Raw genomic sequence first — 26,334 nt, 5'->3', positions numbered from 1 at the left:
AAAATAATATCAAACAGTCATGATAAGGCACTCATAGATACATTATACTTAATACCTTTCGTTACAGGACAGAACATGTTAACCTTTACAATATTGACGCTGGTACTAGCAGTTACTGCTCAGCAAATCTTTGTACAGGACCTTACAAACAACAATGAGTACATACCCATCAAGACAGGAGAAGTCAGGACAATTAATCACTATAATAAAATCCTACATTTTATAAATTTAAAGACGTATGAGGAAACAATAGCATTAATTTCTAATAATCTAAACACATTAAAGGGAATAACATTTGAAGATGAGCGACTTCTGGAAACGGTAAATAAAAATCTAATATTGCTGAAGGCAAGAGTGAATAGTATACACATTCACTCTAAGTCAAAAAGAATTTCATGATCGAACAAATAACTAACATAACTGCCCATATAAACAAACAACAAACTTTAGTCTGTAGATATATTAATGAGTTCAAGGACGGTGCACAGAATAAAATCGATATGGCATGATGGTCTTATTTACAAATTAATAAATTTAAAATTTCCGTTACCACTAGTAAAAATCATAAATTGCTTTTTAAAAAATCGTTACTTTTGCGTGTCTCTGAATGACGAATACTCTGACATGATCGAATTACCCGCTGGAGTTCCCCAGGGATCGGTACTTGGTCCTTTACTGTACATTATTTATTGCTCTGATTTTCCTAAATTAGCCAACTGTTCATATGCCATGTACGCAGACGACATTGGCATATTTTATTCCCATGCGTTTGGTAACCAAATCGTAACCAAACTTCAAGATGCACTACAAAACATGGCAGACTACTTGTGTACTTGGAAAATAAAATTAAACATTGGTAAGACGCAAGCTATCTTTTTCACTAGAAAAAGAAGTCTTTGCTTTATACCAAGTACAGGTTTGAAATTAGGTAGTTATGATATCCCGTGGGCCAATACCGTACGATATCTGGGGGTGATTTTTGATAAAAAAGTATCTTTTTGCGATCATGTAAAGTACATACAGGAGAAAGTAAATTTGGCGATTAAAATGTTATATCCCCTAATAAATAGACGCTCAGGCTTAAGTGATGAAAATAAGCTGATAATTTATAAGTCTATATTTCAGCCAATAATATTATATGCCTGTCCAGCCTGGAGTAATATCGCAAAGTCACATGTTAAGAAACTGCAAATCTGCCAAAATAAGGTACTCAAAATGATGCTACGACTCCCATGGCATTTCTCCACCAGAAAGCTTCATGAAGAATCAAAAACTAAGATTTTGTCAGATCAAATACAAAATTTGACTAAAAGATTCAAAATTCGTTCCAGTTTTTCGGACAATCTACTAATAACTGAACTTTCTTAATGTTCAATTATTCCCTGGTACTTAAATGCGTATAGATTAACCCTAGCTTGTAAGATGTATAGCGGAGGTTTTTCATAGTAGTTTTTTCCTTCGAAAAAAAAGAAAAAATCATTTAAAAAACCAAACCTGTGATAAATATACAAATATAATGATGTAGAATTAAGATTTAAATCATATTCTGTAAATTGTGCGATAACATAAGTATTGTAACGTTTTTCTACTTAATAAACTCTTATCTTTAAAATCAAAACACTGGAAGACGAAGTCCGATTTATCGAACAGACTTATAGTATAAACAATGACATATCGCTTTTGAATAACCATGTTGATAACATAGGACAAATTATATTTTCCAGCAAATTGGGAATTATTCCCACGGACATTTTGACGCAAAAGGAACTAAGTTTGATTAACGACTACGATAGCTATAGCAATACGAAAATTGTAGTACTTTTCCAAGAAAATAACATTATCCTAACTTTACTAATATCTCAATTCTCTCCTAGTCCTCTGGCCAAAATCCAATTTGAACCATTACCAAATATTGCAAACAAATCAGTGTTTTTGAACCCATCAGAAATATTAACAGATAACTCTAATAAAATTTATAGTATAAATGTGAAAGACAAATTAGAAAAAAACTTGATTTCATTAGATAATGAATGTATAGCAAACATTTTAAAATTTAAGGAAGCACAATGTAAAATGGAAATTTCAGTAAAATCTGAAGTAGTAGAAATGGTACAAGGAACACTCATATTTATTTAAGAATTTTAAAGGAAAAGTAACTCATGATTGTAACAAATTAGAAATAAGACAAGAAGGAACCTTCCTCATTAAGTTTGAAAATTGTAATATTAATGTTCTGAATAAAACCTATACAAATGTAAACTTAAAAATGTACGAAACACTCGTATTACCAAATTTAGTCACAAAAATCAAAGAAACTAAAAATGCTACAAAATTGGACTTAAAAATTGAAAATCTATACTTAAAACAAATACAACATGAAGATACCATTAGAAATTTAGTAGATGAAAATAAAAAAATGAATGTAATTAGCTTTAATTCAGATATATCTATTGTACTTTCAGTTATTATTGCAACTCTGATTCTCGCTTGCATTATTAAGTATAGACAAAAACTGTATTTATCACCTCAATCAATAATAACTACCGAACATATGCCAAACACCCAAACACCATAATTTAATACTCGATTGCGGACAATCGATTTAAGAAGGGAAGAGTTAACCCAAACCAAGTTAACGAACTCTTTACTTCTTATATTCTTTTTAATAAAATTGCTTACTAAACTTTCATATTGATTTCTGCAATAATGCAAGTATTATAAAAATTGCTTACTTAATTTTCATATTGATTTCTGCAATAATGCAAGTATTATAAAGTTGCTTATTTAAGTTCCTAGAATTAAGTCACGCCACAATTTTTATTAATATAAATTAAGTAGTTTACTTGTTTAAGCGGCTTTTTGGTTTTGGGAAGTTAGTGAATAAAGTGCGGTCAGTTGGACCGGTAATAAAAAATTTTATTTTTTTAGAACTTATATTTTACAAGTTCTTAACTTATATCTACAAGTACAACTATGTATATCATTTTTTACACACAAATATAAACAAATGCATTCAACTGTCCTTTGCCTACTCTAAAATGGTAACTATACACCTCTGCTTTTTGTACACTGCCGGTACACTATGCATACCTGATATTGGAGTTCGAATCATAGATGACTAGATGTGAAACTCTTTTTCTCGTGAGAGCGCTGAAAAATGTGCATTTTTTATAAAATTTTCCAATATTGCCACACCGGTAGAAACATGAATTGGGTATTTCTGAACTAAAGGTCTGGAATTTTTAGTTTCCACACCACCATTGAGGTTAGTATTTAGTGTGCGGTTGCCCAATAGCCTTATATCACTCGTAAACACCTACATATACTAAAAATAAGCACAATCCGTATGAAATATGTACATAAATAAGCAAAAAATTTAAAAATTTATATGTAAATGAAATTATTTAAAACTGAAATACAAAAGTAATTTAATAATAATAAAGTAATGAACGCGAAAAACATAAGTTATAATTAAAAACAAGACTTATTCCGATTTTTTAATATAACACAGAAATTGGGTAACAAAAAAAAAATTCTCAAACAAAGAACAGAATAAGTTAAAGCAGATTACCTTTAATTTTTGTAAAATATCTCAAATAAAATTAAAGCAGATTACCTCTAATTTTTGTAAAATATCATAATAAAATTATATTATGTACATAAGACTAATTAAAAGTGGAAGTCGAAAAGGATATAACGAGCTTTGGATTCTACAAACTCACTTCAATTATTACATTTCAATTGAATTAATTTTAAGACAAATAATTATAAACATTTCAACGCGCCATTTCTCCATTAAGCAAAAAGGAACTGTTTTCGTCAGTTATTTTTGGCGCGTTTCTTCTGGCAGCCAGCCATTTCGCCTATCAGCTGTTCAAAATCCCATAATGTGTGAGTGCTGCCAAGTTTTGAAACGTCCTCATGGGCGCGCTCTCTCTCAAAATGAATAAGTTTCACATCTAGTTATCTTTGGTTCGAATATGCTTACTAGCGAGTTACTCGAGAGAAATTTAGCAGGCTGAATTGAGCAATAGCTGCTAGCGAATATTGGTCAGCTGTTCCTCACTGTTTGCAAATATTATTATTTTTTCGATTATTTCGCTCTATTCGTAAGCACAGATTCGAAATCATGAGCGTAAAATAAGCATTTACGTATCTACAAGTATCGATTTTTCAATAAATATTTTCTTTACTCCCAATAAACGTTTTGTTCTATCTCAAGTTGAGGGGAATTTGATAACTAACCATTTTCTCAAATCTTCAGCTTTAGTTCTCAAATCACAAATCTACATATATAAATATGTATGTATATGCTCATATGTAAGTTAAACTTTTTAATAGTGTTAAGATTAAAAAAAATAATTTTAGGGGAGCTATGCTCCTTTATTGAGTTGCATTAAAAACGAACTAAACTTAATACTTATTTCTACCCTACTTATATCTAAATGTAGCCGCTGCCGTTGTTTACTTCAACGTGACCACCTTCTTCGTTGTCCGTTCTCACAGGTGATATTCAACGTGACCAAATATTTCCGAATGTGGGAATTGCACTTGTAGGTGCAATACGTTGGCTTTGCGTAAGGATGTCCTATGGCCAGACGTATCGTCAGCAGTTTTTGAAAATGCGCGATCGATAGAATTTGGTGCTTGGCTCTGCACGCGCTGCAACGTCAGCGGTTTTGTTTGTAGATTTATGTATTGTGTTATGCTAACAAGCCCCCCTTTTAAGTTCGAACGTCCGCGTTTGAGCTTTTGTTGAAAATTTGATTGAGGCCTTCCACAGCTGTCTCTGTCATCTCAATGGATCGATTCTGCTTGGCCTTCTCGAGTGTTAATCTTGACTTTGTCAGGAGTATGATGATGACTATTAGTACTGTCACTAGGCTGATGTTCGTGGCGTAATTAAAGTAGTTGATTGATTTTGTGGAGATTATTTGTTTTGTGTTATTGAGGTTTAGCTGCTTTAGCATTTGTAATGATAAGGTTTCCTCGCTTTTATTTGTTTCTGAAGATATCTGAAGTATAGCGGGTAAGGGCTTGTGTGACGATCTTTCTGCAGTAGAAAAATGTTTCTTGTTGATTGTAATCGTGGCGTTGCTGTAGTGAATTATGAATGTACCGTTAACGGATGTGGGCTCTTCATTAATTAAGATTTCTCCTCTAAAATCGTTTAAAAATATGATGCCTGGTGATAGTTCCTCGAATTCTGGAATGTGTTCGCTGTTGGTCACTGTGCAATTTGGCAACCGGCTACTTAATAGATTTCTTATACAATATTCATTACTTAAGTCTAATACATTGTTTTTTGAACATATTTGGAGTGCGTTGTACTGTTTACAATTTCCTAATATTCCATAAAGAGTGTTTTCGCAATTAAGGATTGATTTGAAATTAATTTTATTTATTTTATTATTTTTCTTAACGGCTCTAATGTCTATTGTTTTACAAATTTCGGATTCTACTGTGGGTAAACTTATAATGTAGATTATTGTTTTGCCATTGGTTGCTATTTTAATCTCTGAAAATTCGAGAGCTTCGTCTAAGTTTATAAATGGGATATTGTCTTTATCAAATATTTGTTTAGCAATATCTATTTCTTCACTTGACATAATATAAGAGTTGACTGTATTAGCTTTTGCCCAGTGTATTGCGTATGCGATATTTAAAATTTCTTCCTTCAAAATTTCCAGTTTATATTTTAGTTTTAAAAATGATTCAATTTCTTTGCTTTTATCATTTTGCAAGGCTTTTATGACATAATTTGTAATATTTGTAATTTCGTTAACTTTTTCTATGGTGAGTTTGTTAATAATGACTTGGTTGTTATTATTTTCTAAGACGTTGTTTAATTTATTTAAAACTATTTCGTGATCTTCGTGGTCTGGATTTCCTGCGATCCATTTCCACGCACTGCCTATAAAGTTAATAGATCTTTTTGACCTGCCTTCTATGTTAAGATTTCTGAGATGAGCCTTTATTTGGGATATAAGGAGGGTTATGAAAGCTTAGTTTTGGTTCTTGTAGAGTTCTTCTGATTGTATTGTCAGTTCAATGTGTTCCAAAATTTCATTATATTTGTCAGTATCGATTTGGTGTATTATTCTGAATGTTCCAGTCTGCAGTTTGGCTGTCCCTCTTTCTACCGTAACTAGTTGAGAATTAGAGTAATCAAGAATCTGCACCTCTACGAGGCACAGTGGTAGAAGTCTGAAAAAAAAATTCTTTAGTTAATTCCTTATTCTACTTTTGTGGTTGATTTGTCCTTTTTCGGTTATAACTGTCCTAGTCCTGTCTTCCTTAACTACTTCCTTACTATATAACTTACTTAACTTAGTTCCTAATCTGCTATTCTTTTTTACGTAAATTACTTGTCCTGGTAGGTAAGATTTTGCGGTTTGTTTCCTTTTATTGTGATACTCAATGTCTTTGCTTTGTTTTTGTGCTAGCTTGAGTAAGTTTTCGTGTCTCGTCTTTTCCATATCCTCTGGTGTAAATGCGACATTTCTTCCAAAAAACAAGTCGACTGGTCTTTTTCGTGTCACTGAATGGATTGTATGGTTATATTCGGACACTGCTCTTTCCAACACTTCTTCGAAATTTCGATGACTTCCGTTTTCTTTAATGCAGCGCATTATTTCACTTACGGTGGAATGGAATCTTTCAACTTGACCGTTGGCCTGGCTTTTATATGGTGGAGTAGTATAGACTTCTATTCCGAGCTCGTCTTTCAACATGAATTGGATTGACGTGGAATTCAGAGATGGTTCATTGTCCATCACTATTATTTTGGGAACTCCGAAGGAAAACACTATGTCCTTTAAGGGTCTCCTAACGTCTTCGGTAGCTCTACCGTTCAAAATTTGTGATACTGCAAATTTAGTAAATTTATCTAAAGCAGTCATAACCTTTTTTCCTTCAGTTAGGAAAATATCTACGTGAATAGTGTGCCCCGGAAAGGTAGGTAATGGGGTTGCAGCCAATTTTGGCTGGTTGGGGCGTCTTTCATATTTATTTTCCTTACAGACCGTGCGGTTGGTTATCACACGCTTAATTTTGTTCGTCATTCCAGGGAAATAGTTATTTTCCAAAATTTGCATTTTGTTTTCCATTGCGTTTCTATGGGCTCTTAAATGTTCTTTCAGGATAACTTCTTGCTCTTGTTCGTTTACGATGTCTTGGACAAGCTTTTGTGTGTAGCGACACTTAAAGTTGCTGAAATGATCTGGATAAATTTTTTGCATTATTCCCATTGTTCCTTCGTCCGTATATATTCCGTTAATCACTGATGGATTCAAATATCTTTTGAAGTACCCTATGATAATTTGCTCGTTAAACTGTGGTTCCTCAATTATATGACGGTGAATAGTTGGAAAAACAATTTTGAATTGGTAGGATGCTGTGTCGGCCTGTTTGAAAAAAATTTGGGTTTTAAAGACATTTATAGGCACTTCCGCACAGGGTATCAAATTATGACTTGAGCTTTCATCACTGTGAATAGTCGGTGAAAGTGTGTTGACTTGGTTTGATATTCTTGAAAGTGCATCGGCCACTACGTTTGATTTTCCGGGTCTATAAACCATTTCATGGTTATATTCCTCTAGTATTGCCTTCCAACGTTTCATTTTACTATTTGCATTTTTATGACTAAGGGTGTACGTCAAAGGTTGGTGATCAGTAATTATTTTTACTTTTTTTAAACCTATTAATTCTAACCTAATTCTCTTCGGTCTTATTGAGTGTCCTTGAGATGAATGTTATCGGACGATTGTCTTGTGAGAGGACTGCACCGATGGCGAAATGAGATGCGTCCGTTGTGAGTTCGAAGTCCCTATCAAAATTTGGATGAACCAGAGTAATATCTCTTGATACCAAAGTGGATTTTATCTTGTTGAATGCTTCGATAGCGTCTTTGTCAAGTTCTATATCTATTTTCCTAGATTGTCGTTTTGAGACATTGCCGGCTTCGCCTCGAAGGAGTGTGGTCAGGGGCTTAGCTATCTGGGAATAATCCCTTATGAATCTCCTGTAGTATCCGGACATTCCTAAAAAGGACCTTAGTTCTTTTAAATTACGGGGAATCGGAAATTGTGCTACAGCTTCTACCTTTTTGGGGTTTGTTTTTATTCCTGCGGGAGTAATGACGTATCCTAGGAATTCAACTTCTTCTTTTGCAAATTCGCACTTATCCAACTGTACTTTCATGTTAGCTTGTTCCAATGTTCTAAATACTAACTCGATATTATTGAGATGCTCTTCTTCGGTTTCCCCGAATATAATCACGTCGTCGATGTAAACATAGCACCTGATGCCAATGTGTTGTCGGAGGATATCGTCCAAAGCTCTTTGGAATGTCGACGGAGCATTCTTTAGTCCGAATGGCAGTCGCAGAAATTCATATTTCCCGTTATTCACGGAAAATGCTGTCTTTTCTATGTCGGACTCTCGAAGTGGTATCTGATGAAACCCGCTTTTAAGGTCGATAACCGTAAATAGTTTATTATTTCCGAGGTTTGCTAGGACCTCGTTAATTTCTGGTATAGGGTATTTGTCGGGAATGGTGATTGCATTGAGTTTCCGATAATCGATCACCATTCGATATTTCTTTTTTCCGGATGCATCTGTCTTTTTGTCAACGATCCAAACGGGTGAGTTGTAAGGGGATTTTGATCTTCTAATTATACCATCATCAAGAAGTTCTTCTATTTGTCGTTCGATCTCTTCCTTAAGCGCCATTGGGTAAGGATAAGGTTTGGAATAGACGGGTGTGTCACTTGTGGTGCGAATTTCACCTTTTACGATTGTGGTGTAAGTGAGTTTCTGGTCAGGATCGGAGAAAAGGTTGGGACATCTGTTAATTATGTTGCTTATTTTGGCCTGCATTTCAGCAGGAAGATGTGGGATATTTATTAAGCTCTTGCGAAAATCTTTGTTTTAGTGGAACGACTATGTCTGTAAAGATTGTCATCATATTTTTATCCGTGTGTATGGTTGCTTTCATTTGTTTGAGAGTTGTTGCCGAAAATGTCCACGTATGTGTGGTGTGTAATTTCTATATTTCCTGCGACCGACTTAACCTTGAAGGGTTGTTCGTTAGGAATCGGGTTCCTTATTCTAGAGGATTGGATATAGTTTTTATTGGAACCGGTGTCTATTAGGAAGTTTAGAGCATCTCCAGTCCTAGCGGTGAATTCATAGTATGGGAGTGAAGATGGCGTTAATCTAAAAAATGAATTGTATCGCATTCGATACATTCGTTTTCGTCATATTCCTGTCTATCCTCTGCCATAAAGTTAATGTTGTTCTCCACTGGTCTTTCTTGTTGTCCTTCGTAAGTGTTTCTAAATATTTGATTTGGATCTGCCTGTATTTGGTAATTGTTTGCATCTGGAGCTACCGTATCGGTGTGGTAGGTTCTTTGCAATTTATTAGGTGGATGTACTTGTTGGGTCGAGAGGGGACGCTTTGGTGCGAAGTTATTTTGGTTATTAATAGGTCTGTTCTGGTAGTTTATTTGTCTTGAGTGTAAAGATCTATCCACGTCCATAGGGACAGGTGGTTTTGGTGGTAAATTGGGCCTATTAGCTTGGTTTGCTTGATAATTATATCCTATTCCATTTGTTCGGAATCCTTGATCGTACTGGGAATAGTTATATCTGTTCGGTTGAGCATAGGATTGGTGAGGGCGAAAAGTTTGTGGTGCGAACGAGTTCTGTGGATATTTACTTGGTTGCCGATTGGTTGTTTGTTGCCTTGGTGCCAAATTCATCCTGGGCGTTGAGAAATAGGTTAATTCGGGATAGAAAGGTCGGTTGTTATAGTGGTTCATAGTATGCCGAGGAGGACGTGGTGGCGTGTTATTGAATGATCTGTTCACAGTATGCGCGTGGTTCATGCGGAAGGACATGTTGTCCAATTTCTGACACAAGTGCAGTGCCTGTGGTAAAGTGTTTGGTTCGCGAATACTGAGGAGCCTAGGTAAATCTCCGTTAAGTCCGCGAATAAAAGTGTCAAGAGCTTTATCTCTGTATGAGTTTGTCATGGCTCTAATGGACTCGTCGCTCAAGTCTAGACAAGATATTTTGTCCAGGATCAAGGATAGGTGTTGGTACACTTTTTGATAGAATGTTGGTATGTCGTTATGTCGTTGCGCTAAAGTGGTCATTTGGTATTCGAGGGTACCAATGTCTCTTTTGTCTGAGTAGTACATCATCAGACATTTTCGTATCTGTGTCCAGTCCAGTGGAGTGCTGTAAGATTCTAAGGCGGTATCGGCATCGCCAATAATTTTGTGCCGTATGGTATGTAAGATGGCAAAGTACCTAGGTGTGTCCTAGTAGGCTTTAAAAATCCTATCTACGCTTTTTCGCCAGGAGCTGAATTTTCCTGGTCGTCCGGAAAATTCCCTAAGACATTTTACCATGTCCGGGATTCTGTCTAATTCGTTCACATTTCGCGAGTTCAGCGATATATTATAGGTTGGCTCACTAAAATCCCTAATATTTGGAGTACTCATATTTTTGAGTACTTCTCTCACAATTCTTTCGATACCAGGATGGTTAGAGGTTGACGGGTTGTCTGGGTTAGAATCTCCATACTCTATCCTGAGCTTATTTAATTGCTCTACTAATTCGTCTGCGGTCCCTGGCATTTTCTATTCTTTTTGTTTTTTAACTCCAAGTAAAATTGATCACTCAAGTATTATTTAGTGCAAATCCTACGAAATATTTTATCAAACTTTTTAACTTCACTAATTAAGAATCTATTTTTTTTCTTTTCTCAGAATTTTACAAAATATTCTTTTCACTCTTTAATTCTTTAAAAATATCAATTTTCTTATTTTCCTCAAATTTTACAAAATATATATTTTTTCCCCACTCTTTAATTCGGTAAAAATATCGATTTTTTCCTTTTTCTCAAATTTTACAAAATATTTTTTTGTGTCACTCTTTGATTCCTTAAAAATATCAATTTTCTTCTTTTCCTCAGATTTTACAAAATATATATATATATTTTTTTCACTTTTTAAAAATATCAATCTTTTTCTCAAATTTTACGAAAATATTTTTCTTTTTTCTAAAGAGTGAAAAAATATCTTTAAAAATATTAATTTTTTATTTTCCTCAAAGTTTACAAAATATATATTTTTTTTCACTCTTTAATTCTTTAAGAAATTCAAATTTTTACTAATTTTTACTTTTTTTCACAATATTTTCTATAATTAAGAAATATCTTAAAAGTAGTCTTACATTAAAGTCCAGTGCTGCATGTGGATGTTGTTGGGCGCTTTGGTATTTTCCTTTTCCTTTTGTACTGGGGTCCTTCGGCGTCACTGTTGTTCCACTTCGTCTCACGCTATTTGTCGTTTTTTCTTCACTTTGTTTTTTTCTAGTTTATCACTCACGACGTTTCGCGTAGCCGTACTTTTTGACTTTCGGGCTTTGAGTACTTTGCGCGATTTACGTTTTTAGCCGTTAACTCGCGTTAAAAAAAACTAATTTTGTTTCCGATTTTTTCATTTATTTATTTAATTCAACAACTACTCCGATGAACGGGAGGAACAAGACTGACTTAAAACTATTTACATTTGTGTTTTTATGGGGTAATTCAACATTGCATTTTCGTAATGGGAACGGAAATGCAATAAATGCGAATTTGACAATATTTGTTAAAATTTATTATTTTCTTAATACACTTCAAGTTACTTTTTGAAACGGTTGCAATTCTCAGAATTGCGACCGAAAAGTAATAAATTAATATTATTTAGTATTGCATTTACAGTATGGGAGCGGAAGTGCAACATATACAGATTTTATTATTTCACTTAAGGTTCATATGTGTACATATTTGCTTACTTGCTAAAAATTGCTGATTATGTTTTAATAAAAAATTGTTTATTCTCTGGAAAGTTTATGAATTGCGACATGTGCCGGAAATCGATATTTGGTTACTGCTATTGTCAATTTTATTTAAAAATACTTCGAATTTATCAGGTACATTGGCTTTGAAATCAATGTAACTGTTTGTATATGTAACTCGCGCGCTGGTCCCTGCTCGGGCGCCAGTTAAACTTTTTAATAGTGTTAAGATTAAAAAAAATTAATTTTAGGGGAGTTATGCTCCTTTATTGAGTTGCATTAAAAACGAACTAAACTTAATACTTATTTCTACCCTACTTATATCTAAATGTAGCCGCTGCCGTTGTTTACTTCAACGTGACCACCTTCTTCGTTGTCCGTTCTCACAGGTGATATTCAACGTGACCAAATATTTCCGAATGTGGGAATTGCACTTGTAGGTGCAATACGTTGGCTTTGCGTAAGGGTGTCCTATGGCCAGACGTATCGTCAGCAGTTTTTGAAAATGCGCGATCGATAGAATTTGGTGCTTGGCTCTGCACGCGCTGCAACGTCAGAATGTATAGAAATTCACATATTTGTATTTGCATATGTCTTCTTCCTGTGTGCATGGTAATGAACCATTTCTCTGTTGAGAATAGGACGATGATAGAAAAAGTAGGAAATGAAAGAGAGTGTTTCGAGTATAATGTTTCTTGAAAAAGTGAAAACGATGATGGTGCCTCTTCGTGTTGTTGACTTACTATATTAAAGTCTGATGCACAATCGAAACTGAAGATATCTTTCATGAATTTGATAAATGTTTGGTCATTTTTCACGTTTGTGTAAATGTGTTGACCTATTCCATTGCGATTCCATTTACCTCCTTCTCTATATCCATACAAAATATCTATCAAACAAATAAAATTAAAATTTTGTTTTGAAAATTGCGACCATTACATCAGTATTTTCTTATGACGTATTTTCTTAAACTATCGTCGGTAAACCGACTTTACAGACAACCTCTTTTTTGTTTGTTTCATTCAGTTGTGAGTTACAGGGTGTTAAAAATGGAAGGCAACAAAGAAAAAATTCGGTAACAGTTTTTCTTTGATAAAGGCGAAAATGCAAGCCAGGTCAATGAAGTAGTGAATAGTGTTTATGGTGCCGATACCATAACAGCTAATTACATGCAATTTTGGTTTCGTCGATTTCGTTCAGGCATTTTTGACCGGAATGTTAATAGTCGTATCATCACTCAAGAGTTAAAGATCGGCCATAAAACAGTTTTAAATCATTTGCGCAAAATAAAAAATGAAAATAATATATTTCTTTTGCTCCAAGCTAATATTAAGTATTAAGTATTGCCAATGATACGAGAAAAATACCAAATTACGATAACAAATTAATGTTTGTTAGTGAATATGGCATTATGATTCACGCAAAAAACAGATTATTAAATTTGCATTCATACCTATGTGCATGCAGCGTTCAAATTTAAAACCAATTTACTTAACGATAAATTAATAATATTTTGAAAACAACATGTGCTGCATTTATTTATAGTGTACTCAATTTAACTACATGTAAAAACTCATATTTACATTTAACCTTTTTATACTGGGAGTAAAAATAAATAAATTCGGAGAATTCATGTCAAATGCGCCAGGATATCGTTATATTTCAAGTGCGCGGTCAACATGCGAATCAAATTTCATAAAAACCACTACAGTTTCTTGTTTGCTAAAAGTTTTGAAGTGATAAATAATGAGCGGAACTCATTCAACAGTGCAATACTTAATTAGAAGATACAAGCCGCCTAAGTCAGCGAACGGAACTTAATGATGACGAAGATCGGTCGATTTTAAGAGGGGGAAGGTTAGAAAGTCACTTTGCATCAGACGTGAAACTTAATAAAAGGTTAAAGGAATATACTAATAAAAAGGTTTACGATGATACAGTTCAAAATGTGTTCAAGAAAGATAACGGGCAAACTGCGCGAAAGAAGCGATTTATTAGAGCGCTCGAAAGAAGTTTGCCTCAAGGTATAGACTTTGTGAAAATGGTAAACATAACCAAATCACTTCCTTTTGCACTTATTCTATTATTTTAAGGTAGTACACACTCATGTAAGCAAATATAACTTAAATGGGCAGAATGGTCAGTGTTATGACTGCAGAAAGCCCAATACTGAATTTGAGTTGAAGAATATAAAGGCTAATTATAAGCATGGAGATGGTTTTATAATAGTGTAGGGCTGTGCTTCAAGTGCAGATGCTGGAAAGAGTGCTTAATAGAATGCCTTCTGGATATCTTCTCCATCTTGATTGGCGCGATAACCGCTTATGTCGAGTTTAACAAAGCGCGCCAGACGTTTCTTTCTCGCGCTAACTGGCGTGAGTTGGAGCCAAGCCCTTCTTCACCTGATCTTCCTCTGCTACCACCAGCTGGGACCGCATCGAATACTTTCAGAGCCGGGGCGTTTGTATCCACTCGGACGACATGATCCAGCCAACGTAGCCGCTGGATCTTTATTTTCTGTACAAAGGTCCAAAATCTTCCGCAGAATCTTTCTCTCAAACACTCCAAGGGACGCCTCATCGAATGTTGTCATCATCTAAGCTTCTTCGCCACACATTAAAACGGGAATGATGAGAGTCTTGTAGAGTGTCAGTTTTGTGCGTCGAGAGAGGACTTTATTACTCAATTGCCTACTTTGTCCGCAGTTGGCCTTACAGGGTAAGAGAAATTTTCCGTTGAATTTCAAGACTTACGTTATTATCGATGAATGCCAGATCCCAAATAAATGAAGTCTCTTACAACCTTGAAATCATATCTGTTAACAGTGACGTGCGCCGACCGATAAGCGAGTGTGCCGACTGTTTGTGAGCTGTTTGAAGACAGGAGGTACTTCGTTTTGTCCTCGTTCACTACCAAACCCATTCGCTTTCCTTCTTTATCCAGATGGAAAAATGGTCCCATATGTAGAAGTCCACGCAAGTGGAGAAAGTCATTGCTTGTTATTCATTTGGGAGTGGCCAGGACGATTCTTCTGCATATGGTCCAAGCAGCTCACAACTTCGGGCTAGCGCAAAAATCCTCTGCGAAGCTTCCGAACACCCGTTCGATAGCGCGCTAATGTGAGAAGGCAAAGCAATCCAGCAAAGCTGTTTGTGCGCTGGGTTTGAGACCCACCCAATAAAAACGAAAACGAGGCCTTCTGGGTATGCCAAAAGGATAAATGAGAGAATTCCTTCTGGATAAATTGCAACAGCCAAATATGCGTAAAGCGAAGTTAAATAGCCGAACCCTTGGGTATATAGCACAATATTGCTTTCTATTAGGAAACAATCAGTTTATCTACCAATGCCCTAACCTACTTTAAACACCCGTTCAATTGTCTGATATCAATAAATCGGGTTTGACCAGAATAGTAAGAAATGAAGTTTTTCGCAACACAAACGAGCTGAAAGAAGCTATGAAACCCGAATGGACGTTTGAATGGTGAAATACCGAAAGGGAGATGTGGGTATAGTGGCAATTAATTGTATTCGGTTCAATAAAAACGTATTTTTTATTTTTAGTTTTTAATTACATTAATATTTAGTTTAAAATTAGGATTAAATTAGATTTAAAGAAAAATGTATGTGATGCGAATTAGTACAACGCGTCTATACTCGCCGGCGATTCAATCAAACTCTGTTTGTTCAATTTCGTTTTTATATTGTCCTCTTATTGTCAGGGTTGCCATCGGGTCGTCCGTTCAGTCTGGTTGCCACAGGAGATTTGTAAAATATTTTAAGGGCACTCAATTTTGTACGCTTCTTCGATTGAACATGAATTCCTGATTTAGTTAATTTTTTTTCTCCGTCTAAAATTGTGGAATGTAAATTCCATTTATTTATGTGGATAAATGGGGTAGACTCTAAATAAATGAAAACATGCTGTTTTCGAAATTTAATTAATTTACAGGTGTATCTACCAGCCATCTTACTTATTTTCATGTTGAAAATTAGTCATTTTCAAGCAATAGGGATGCCAGTATTTTGTCAAATCTTTCTTAACACCTACTAAAATTGATAACAGACATTTGAGAAAATGTTTGGAAAATATTTAGTTTAAAATGATAAGCAATGCTGAATGTCAAATTGAGAACTGGGATTTTTTCAAAGGTTTGAGAATATTTTTTCAGGTACAGTGTACATAATATACATGCATATATTATATACCTATACATATCCACTATCGTTTGTTGATTTGTTGTTCGTTTTGCGTTGAACTGTTCATACTTACCACTACTTACTTCACCAAATTACTTTTATAAACAATCATATTGCTAAAAGTATATACCTACATACATATATTTGTATGCGTTTATATATTGCTAACATAATGACTACTGTTTAAATGTTTACTGTATTGCTTCCGTTTTAAAATTTCGTTTGTGACATTGTGTTTTATGTACTTAAAATGTTCTTTTGTGTAATTGGTTGTTCGATTCGTTGCCTAAATGGTTCGTTAATTTTATTATTGTTATAATAATAATACGCATTAACCATCACATTTTATTGCAAAAATTTTATTACTACAGCGAATAACTAGTAAACCCAAATAAAAAGTATTTCTAGCGAAGAAGAATGTGAGTGAATTCAAAAAAATGTGTGAAATAAAATGAAAAAATAACATTGCTCTACAATAAGGCGGCCTTACTAAGTAATAAAATTTAACAAAATTTAATAATACTTCATTATTAAAATAAAATTTATAATTGGAAAAACTATGGGATTGCTAATGAAAATTAAATTTGTAATTAATTATATGAATTAGTGCTGCCAATTTCAATTTATATGTATTAAATGCTTATATGAATTAAATATATATATATTTCTTATTGTAATCAACTCACCAATTAATCAGTACGCGTATAAACGCACACATATTCTTCTTCAAAATTCGCACAAGAAACACCGACACACACACATATATGTACATGGCAATACACATATACATATATGTGTGTACATATTTATGACATTAGCATTTGTATGCTATGAAGAGACTTCATTATCTTTCAAAGAAATCTCCTTTATTATCCTCCAACAAACAGGGTGGATCAATGCCGAATACATCGAGCAGTTTACCATTTTCATTATCATCCAGCATGCCATCGATCCGTTCCAGACTTACTTCTACTGTACACTCATCGGGACCATTGGGATCTGGCTCTGAGATTCTACAACAACTTAGCAGCGGAATGGTAAGACAAATAACTACTTCTGTATCAGGCAATGCAAGTCCGGTGCAACATTTAATGGTTAATGGACAACGTACCTAAGTACGTCCGAAAGTGTCCGTCACTCAATATCACATTCAGTCAGTAATGAAGAATTGAACAAGCGAAGCCTTTTGGCGTTAGCAAGATATGAAGATTTGCAAACGCCTTAAACGCAAATATGCATTCAATCATTTCGGCTGTGCTTTGTAACTAAACTAACTCAATGAAAGCAAAACAATTTTTTTAATTTACACACATATACATATAATATAATATATAATAGTGTTTAACGAAAAAATCTTTTTTAAATAATTGAAAAAAAAACACGTAGTAAAACGCACTTCGCGTGCTCACGCACGTCACAATAACGTCAAACAATAACAAATCATTGAATTTGGGAGTAGTGGATACATACAAAAGCAGATAAAAAACCATAACGAAAACTAGAATTTTACACAACCGCTCTTCTGGATCACATTGCACCAGGGAAAATGCATTGAACTTAAGAATACTAAAAGTCAAATTTATTCTTTGCTTTAAATAAAATCGAAGCAAAATATTTAATTAGAACTACATGCATATGTATGTGTATAAAGCTACTTGCTTACGTATGAATGTAAAAAGCATTTCACTAACATTGTAACCATTTTCTGCGATATTTAGCGCGCGTTCCTACACCCTGCAAACCACACGTGCATGTACTCTAGACCGGATCGGTCGCCATACGAAAACCAAGTTGCAAAAGTCCTCACCTATATTTAACGCTAATGTTGAGAGGATTTCGGAACCATAAAAAAAGTTTGTTTAGCCTTCTAAAAACCGCCGAAATATTGGGTATGGGAATAAGTTTCCGCCCTCGTAAAAGAGGTGTCGCTGCTGATACTATTTTTGTGTTCGTATATTACTAGTCTGGTGATTTGAAGGTGTATATGTGAGGTCTTGATTACAGTAAATGACATTCATTTGAAGCGTAAAGATCCTTTTTTATCTGACATCACAAATGTCTGTAGTATGATTATAAGTCGGATATTCCTTAACATTAATATTCATAAACATTTATTGTTTTGTTTTGGTTTTAATATAATTTATTGTTCACTTATGCATTCACTTTGCTGTGCCGTTTAAATAATATCATATTTCTTTTAAAGGTTCATTACACTTGAAACTAAATGCAAACATAGCTAACGTAATTCTTTTATGTGCGGCGCGTGAATGCTAGAATCATATTACATACGTAAATACCGAAAAATTGTTATTGGTTTGCATTGACTAAAATTCCTATAAAAACGCTTGTACGTAGTATGTAAGAAATGAGAAATAAAACAATTGCTTTACAAGCTGGATGCCCAGCTTGAAGTAAAAATAAAATAAATGAAAAAGAATTATTTATAAATTATTTCATTACATGGCGATCCTGCCAGCTTGGTGCTAAGATTTTTTGCACAAATGGCGGAAAACGCAATGCTAATTCCAAAGTCCTGGTATTGATCAGCCGATAAGATCTGCCAGTTGCGTAGAAGTTCCTGGTCTGGCCAATAGACCAGAAGATAGATGACCACAGAAGGGCCGAAAGCTATCTCCATTGAGGAGTATAGGAGAAGAAATAAACTAATAAAGAAACCAGCCGAAATAGTAATCCCAATCGTAAAGAAGCCAAAGCGCAGAGGCGGCTATACCCAGCGCATTAAACGAGAGATTGGATATCTACTACGAGAAGTCAACACTCAGCCACCACCACCTTGGAACAAGACTTGCTCCATTTGGGAATGCATCTCAAAGTTGGAATTCCTGCTGCAACAGCGTAAGCAGATTAAATAAATACATACAAAACAAAAAACTGTGCGTGCTTCACGCAGACAGTATAGGCTGACAAGCGTTAACTGCTCGCAACAAAAAAAAAAAAATTTTTTAAATTTTCATTTAATACAAAAAAAAAAAATTTTTCAAAATGTTTATGCACACATTGTCGTTTAAAAAAAAAAAAAAATAAATAAATAAATTCAATGTAAAAACAAAATTTATAAATTATATATCCTTACATTATAAATTATTTGATTTACGGTATAAGGTTCCCAGTAGCCAATTTTTCAGTAATGGGAAAAACTTTATCGAATGTTGTTATATTATAGAAAAAGAAAATTTTAAAAAATCGTTTAAATGCATTAATAAAAATATACAAATAAAGCAGGAAACAGTTAAAAAAACATTTAGAAAATTTAGTGTTAGCATTAGAATCAATTAGAAATTTAACTCATATAAATTTCGAGCGACTTACAAAGGATCATCAAAAAGAAGCTCTTGACATATTTTGGCAACTACGAGATCAATTAGTAAAAGTATTAGCCAAATACAACATTCAACAAGAAGTATGAGTATGAGTATTAATGAGAAAATTTCAATAAATATTATTGAAAACCTACCAGCTAATCTAGTAACAAAGCTTGAAACAGTTTCTGAGGAAACAGATTGTCCAATTACTAATTCAGAAATAGAATCAGAAGAAGAATCCGAAATGACACAAACAGTTGTGGAGTTTCTCAGCACGGCTGCAAAGCTAGTGACTGAATTCGATGGTAAACCGGAAAATTTACGGCCATTTTTAGATTCCTTAAAATTAGTTGAAGTGATCAAGGGTGAGCACGAAACTGTTGCTGTTTCACTCATAAAAACAAAATTAAAAGGGAATGCCAGAAATCTCATAGACACAGAAACAACAATTTCTGAAATAATTACAAAACTTAACAGGTCGGTTAAAGGAGAATCGGTAGAAGTATTAGCTGCAAAAATAATGAGTATCAGACAGAACAACAAACCAGCTAATAGTTATTGTAATGAGATAGAAGCTCTTACAAAAACCTTAGAAAGTGCCTATATCACAGATGGGTTGTCGGCAGAACTTGCAAGCAGATACTCGACACAAACTGCAGTAAAAGCATTGACCAAAAACTGCAGCATTGAAAAGGTCAAATTAATAATGGAAGCTGGCCATTTTACAAATATGAACGATGCGATAAGCAAATTCATTGGTAGCTGTACTGAAGCTACAGGACAACAAAACACAATACTACATTTTGGTCAACGACCATTCAATGGACGATTTGCAAGAAATGGAAGGTTCCAAAGAAGAAACAACTTCCCCAGAAATCAAAATCGTTCAAATTTTGATAATTTAGGAAATAATAATCAAAATAGAAATCGTTACCGACAAGACAGACCAAATTTCAACCGGAACATGACACACAATGTACGAGTTGCCCAATCGGACGAAAACAACTCGGAAAACTAATCTACTCCTCTAAGATACATACGCTTAACCTTAACTTTAGCATTTTTGTACAACTTAAAATAGCAGATTTAAATACAAACATTACACTACTTGTAGATACTGGTGCAGATATATTACTCTTAAAATTCAATAAATCCACTTTTCAAAAAATAAACACAAAACACATTACAGCATTAAGCGGTATAGGGCAATACAAAATCAGTTCTATTGGTACAATATTTTTTGATTTAAAATTTACGAACTTTTTAATTCCACATAAATTTCACGTTATCCCAGATAACTTTCCAATCCCATGTGATGGTATAATAGGCATGGATTTCATGAAAAAATTCAATTGTGTATTAGACTTTACTCAAAATTACGATGCTCTAATTCTGAGACCAGACAATTTAACACAAATTATAGTAATACCAATAACAACAACATGTAACGACGAAATAATTATTCCCGCATGGTCAGAAGTTATACGAAAAATAAACTTACCTAATACCTTGGATGAAGCACTGATTCCAATTCAAGAACCACACCCTGGAATATTTATAGCCAATACCTTGGTAAAATCTGACAACGCCTATATCCGCATTTTAAATACAAATTTTAATACAGTATCTTTAAAGCAAAGCACCATTTTAACTGAAAATGTTTCTGATTATGACATAATAAACAATGACACAGGTAATGCACAAAGAAAAACGGATATTCTCAACAAATTGAGAAAAAATTTTCCTAAAACATACGAAAAACAATTGACAAACCTATGTTCCGAATACAGTGACATATTTGGGTTAGAAACAGAATCAATAACAACAAATACTTTTTATAAGCAAAAGTTAATGGTTAAAGACAAACAGCCGGTATACATAAAGAACTACCGTATACCCCACACACATAAGGATGAAATTGAGAGACAAGTAAACAAACTTATAGAAGACAAAATAGTCGAACCATCATTTTCAGAATACAATAGTCCAATACTATTGGTACCAAAAAAGTCTCTACCGAACTCAGTTGAAAAAAGATGGAGATTAGTAATCGACTACAGACAAATCAACAAAAAATTAATTGCAGATAAATTCCCGTTACCGAGAATAGATGACATTTTAGACCAACTCGGAAGGGCAAAGTATTTTTCATGTCTCGATCTAATAACTGGATTTCATCAAATAGAACTTGATAAAAATTCAAGAAATTTAACATTTTTTTCAACCAACAACGGTTCATACAGATTTACTAGACTACTATATGGCTTAAAGGTAGCACCTAATTCATTCCAATCATTCATTCTTTCAAACGTGAAAAATGTTTTCGATTTATGTAGAGCACATAATCTAAAATTACACCCTGAAAAATGTTCATTTTTTATGCATGAAGTAACCTACCTCGGGCATAAATGTACAAACAAGGGGATACTTCCAGACGACAATAAGTACTCGGTAATAAAAAATTATCCTACACCCACAGACGGAGATAGTGCAAAAAGGTTCGTCGCCTTTTGCAACTACTACCGCAGGTTTATTAAAAACTTCGCTGAATATTCAAGACACCTAACAAGGTTATCCAAAAAGGGAGTTGCTTTCGAATGGACAAAAGAATGCAATGATGCATTTGTGTACCTCAAAAGGGCATTAATGAGTCCTACATTGTTACAATATCCCGACTTTAAAAAACCATTTTGCTTAACAACAGACGCAAGCAAATACGCGTGTGGTGCAGTACTTACTCAGGAATATGAAGGAAAACATTTACCAGTAGCATATGCCTCCAAAAGTTTCACAAAAGGAGAAAGCAACAAGTCGACAATTGAACAAGAGTTAGCTGCCATACACTGGGCAATAACTCATTTCAGACCTTATATCTATGGTACAAAGTTTTTAGTTAGAACCGATCACAGCCCCCTGTCTTACCTGTTCTCAATGAAGAATCCAAGTTCAAAACTAACACGAATGAGACTTGATTTAGAAGAGTATGATTTCGTAGTAGAATATCTTAGAGGAAAAGATAATCACGTTGCGGACGCTTTGTCTCGCATTACAATCAATGACTTAAAAGGAATAAATGAAAAAAATCAAAATATATACAAAATAGTGACTAGATCAATGTCGAAAAATAACAGCAGTCCAACTACACAGCAGCACAGTAAAACATATGATAAGCCCAAAATATATGTCCCAATTAATAACACTGACGTCAGGAAATACAATAAATTAAAGATTACACCCACACGATGTTACATCAAACGAGGAAAATCCATAATGGCATATATAAAAATTGATGACTTATATGTTAAAGGGAAAATTGACTTAGGACAATTCTTCTCTAGGCTCGACGAAGTGGCCGACAAATATGGCATTAATAATTTACAAGTGGCACCTAGCGAGAAAATTTTCGAATTTGTCTCGATTAATGATTTTAAAAATAAGGGCAATATGATATTAAATAAAGTAAAAGTAGTGCTACTGAATGAGGACATTAATGATGCTAAAACTGTAATGGACATTCTAAAAAGATACCACGATGACCCTATAGAAGGCGGTCATTGCGGAATTTTCAGAACACTTATGAAAATTAAAAGACATTACTTCTGGAATAAAATGTCAAAAGATGTTGCTAAGTACGTAAAAACTTGCGAAAAATGCCAAAAAACCAAAATAACAAAGCATTTAAAAAGCCCAATGACTATAACACCAACACCTACAGGTACATTTGATACAGTTATTGTAGACACAATAGGCCCACTACCTACAACAATTAATGGCAATACTTATGCAGTCACAATAATATGCGACATGACAAAATATTTAGTCACGATACCCATCCAAGACAAAAATGCCAAGACAGTTGCGAAGGCAATATTTGAAAAGTTTATTCTTACCTACGGTCCAATGAAGACGTTCATTTCGGACATGGGTACAGAATACAAAAATTCAATACTAACAGAGCTATGTGAATTGCTAAAAATAGAGAAACTTAATTCAACTGCCTACCACCACCAAACACTAGGAGTAATAGAAAGATCACATAAAACTTTCAATCAATACGTAAGATCTTACATATCGATTGACAAAAACGACTGGGATGAGTGGCTACAATACTTCACATACTGTTTTAACACTACTCCTTCTACAGTACATCACTATTGTCCGTATGAATTACTTTTTGGAAAAACACCAAACATGTTTCAGCAGTTCACAAATGTAGACCAAATTACTCCATTATATAACATAGATAACTACGCTAGAGAAGTAAGATTTAGGCTAGAAGTAGCACATAAAAGAGCTCGCAATATGATAGATATAGCTAAAATTAAGCAAAAAACATTTTATGATAAAAATAGTTTAGATTACAATTTTAGCATAGGCAATTTAGTTTTACTTAGGAATGAAGTGGCCCATAAACTGGAACCCCAATATTGTGGGCCTTATACCATTAAATCAATAGATAATAAAAATAATGTTACTATAGTCGATAAGTTATCTTTAAATCTTTAAAAGAACAAATAGTTCACAAAAATAGGCTTAAGATTTATCAACAATAAGTAGTTTTAAAGACGCGTCTAAACTTAGAAAATTAATACAATATATACATATATATAAAATTAAGATTACTCTTATGTACATATTTTTATTTTAACAATTCAATGTAAAAGAATGTTCATACAAAAAAAGGTTGTATGAGCATTCTTCTGATGAAGGGAGGATATTCCTTAGCATTAATATTCATAAACATTTATTGTTTTGTTTTGGTTTTAATATAATTAATTGTCCACTTATGCATTCACTTTGCTGTGCCGTTTAAATAATATCATATTTCTTTTAAAGGTTCATTACACTTGAAACTAAATGCAAACATAGCTAACGTAATTCTTTTATGTGCGGCGCGTGAATGCTAGAATCATATTACATAAGTAAACACCGAAAAATTGTTATTGGTTTGCATTGACTAAAATTCCTATGAAAACGCTTGTACGTAGTATGTAAGAAATGAGAAATAAAACAATTGCTTTACAAGCTGGATGCCCAGCTTGAAGTAAAAATAAAATAAATGAAAAAGAATTATTTATAAATTATTTCATTACATGTCTACGTTCGTCTTGAAAAAACAGCATTTTCGGGAAGTCATGCTTCTTTTACCTTTTGAAGAAAGGTGCAGCTGTAACGTGTCGTATATTGATCAATATTTACGGTAATCACGCTCCATCAAGTACAACTTGTAAATACTGTTTTCGATGCTTCCAAAGTGGTATTTTCGACGTGAGTGATAAAGATCGCGAAGGCGCACCAAAAAAATTCGAAGAACCTCAACTACAACAATCAATGGATAAACGCTTGATGATATTTGTAAAGAGTTGGATGTTGACAGATCAACTGCTGCACGCGATGGGAATGGCCCGGAAAGCAGGTATCTGGGTGTCACATCAATTGAATGAGAGGGATATCGAGAGACGTTTAGTTGACGTGTGAGATGCTTCTCGAACAGCAGAAAATAAAATATTCTTTGCATCGCATCATCACTGGCGATAAAAAATGGTTGTATCATGATAACCCTAAGCGTCGAAAATGTTGGAGCCTGCCAGGTTCATCGACAGCGAAAAAAAATATTCATGCTTCAAAAGTTATGTGATCAGTTATGGGATCAGACGAGTGTCATCTATTATGAACTCCTTAAACCATCTGAAACCATCACTGGCGATCTTTACCGACTGCAGCCAACGCGTTTGAATCCAGCTCTCAAAGAAAAGCGGTCGGAATGGGACGGTAGACATGACAAACTGATTTTTCTGCATGGCAACGCCAGGCCACACTTTGCTAAATCGGTCCAGAAATATTTAGAGGGACTGAATTGGGAAATCTCGCCTCACCCGCCATATTCCCCCGAACATTGCACCTTCGGATTACCATCTGCTCCGATCAAAGCAGTCAGCCTTTATTGGAGTGCGGCTCACTTCTTACGAGAGCATCGCAAACTGGCTGAATGAATGGTATCAACTCGAATTGTCCGTCAGAGGAAATATTATTACTTGGCACCCGATTTTCAACAACAATGTGTCATTATTCCAGTCACGAGGAGCTCTATATTTTCTTCAAAGTAGTACATATTAAATCTCTTTGCGAACCGACATCTTGGATTATATACGAAAATTCATTTACAATTATTTTCATATTTTCCAAAGCTAAACAATTTAAAAGCAATAACACATATCATAACCATAATTCCAATTCCATAATTTTTTTAAGTAAATATAAGAAATACAAAATTTTTAGTTTTAATTATTTATTTGATTGGAGTTGCCACCATTTTTTATGCCGGTGTTACAATTTTCGTTATGAAAAATTGAAGGTGTTTCTGTTGACTTTTCCATAAATTTTTTTTTTTATTTTTAACCCGTGCAGAAACATTTTCGTAAGTCAATTTTATTTAATTTTTTCTAAGTGAAAAATCTAAGATGTCGAACTTGAAATCATGTACGAGTATGTGTAAAACAGAAACCTTCGAACCAATTTTTTCTGTTGGAAATGCATAAATACATTTAATTTTATGTTAAGCATAGTACCAGCAGAGAATGTTAATGCAATGAGAAGGTGCAAATGTTACTGTAAGCTTTTTTTAGTACAATTGAGATCTGAAAGATTTGTAATAAGCTCATTTAGCACACCGAGTTTATAGACACCTCACTGACTTTTGCCCACACAAAAATTAGAAACACCACACATCTTTCACCTCAACACACAACACATTTCTCACCTCGACATTAAACCAATTAAATTTGTACTATTTTCGTATTTTTGAAATAATAAGCGAATACGTAAAATTTATTACATAATTTTTTTTTTCAATTACATTAAAAAAAAAAAAAAACGATTTAAAAAAAAAAAATTAATAAAAAAAAGTTTGCACCGGGAATTGAACTCGAGTCTAACATGTGGCGAGGAAAAATAGGC

General features: G+C 33.9%; 1 protein-coding gene across 1 annotated transcript in view; it reads left to right on the top strand.

Moving 5' to 3' along the window:
- Positions 1 to 26,334, top strand: part of LOC129241974 (uncharacterized) — a 109,097-nt gene that overhangs the window by 50,089 nt on the left and 32,674 nt on the right. The window contains exon 11 of the mRNA XM_054878521.1: positions 16,912 to 17,091. Within this exon, the coding sequence (XP_054734496.1) occupies positions 16,912 to 17,091 (180 nt within the window). The remainder of the gene's footprint in view (positions 1 to 16,911; positions 17,092 to 26,334) is intronic.

This window comes from Anastrepha obliqua, chromosome 3 (assembly GCF_027943255.1).
Source record: "Anastrepha obliqua isolate idAnaObli1 chromosome 3, idAnaObli1_1.0, whole genome shotgun sequence".
In the NCBI taxonomy this organism is placed as follows: domain Eukaryota; kingdom Metazoa; phylum Arthropoda; class Insecta; order Diptera; family Tephritidae; genus Anastrepha; species Anastrepha obliqua.
The sequence above is the reverse complement of the archived record's forward strand: the minus strand, read 5'-3'. Positions and strand labels throughout refer to the sequence as shown.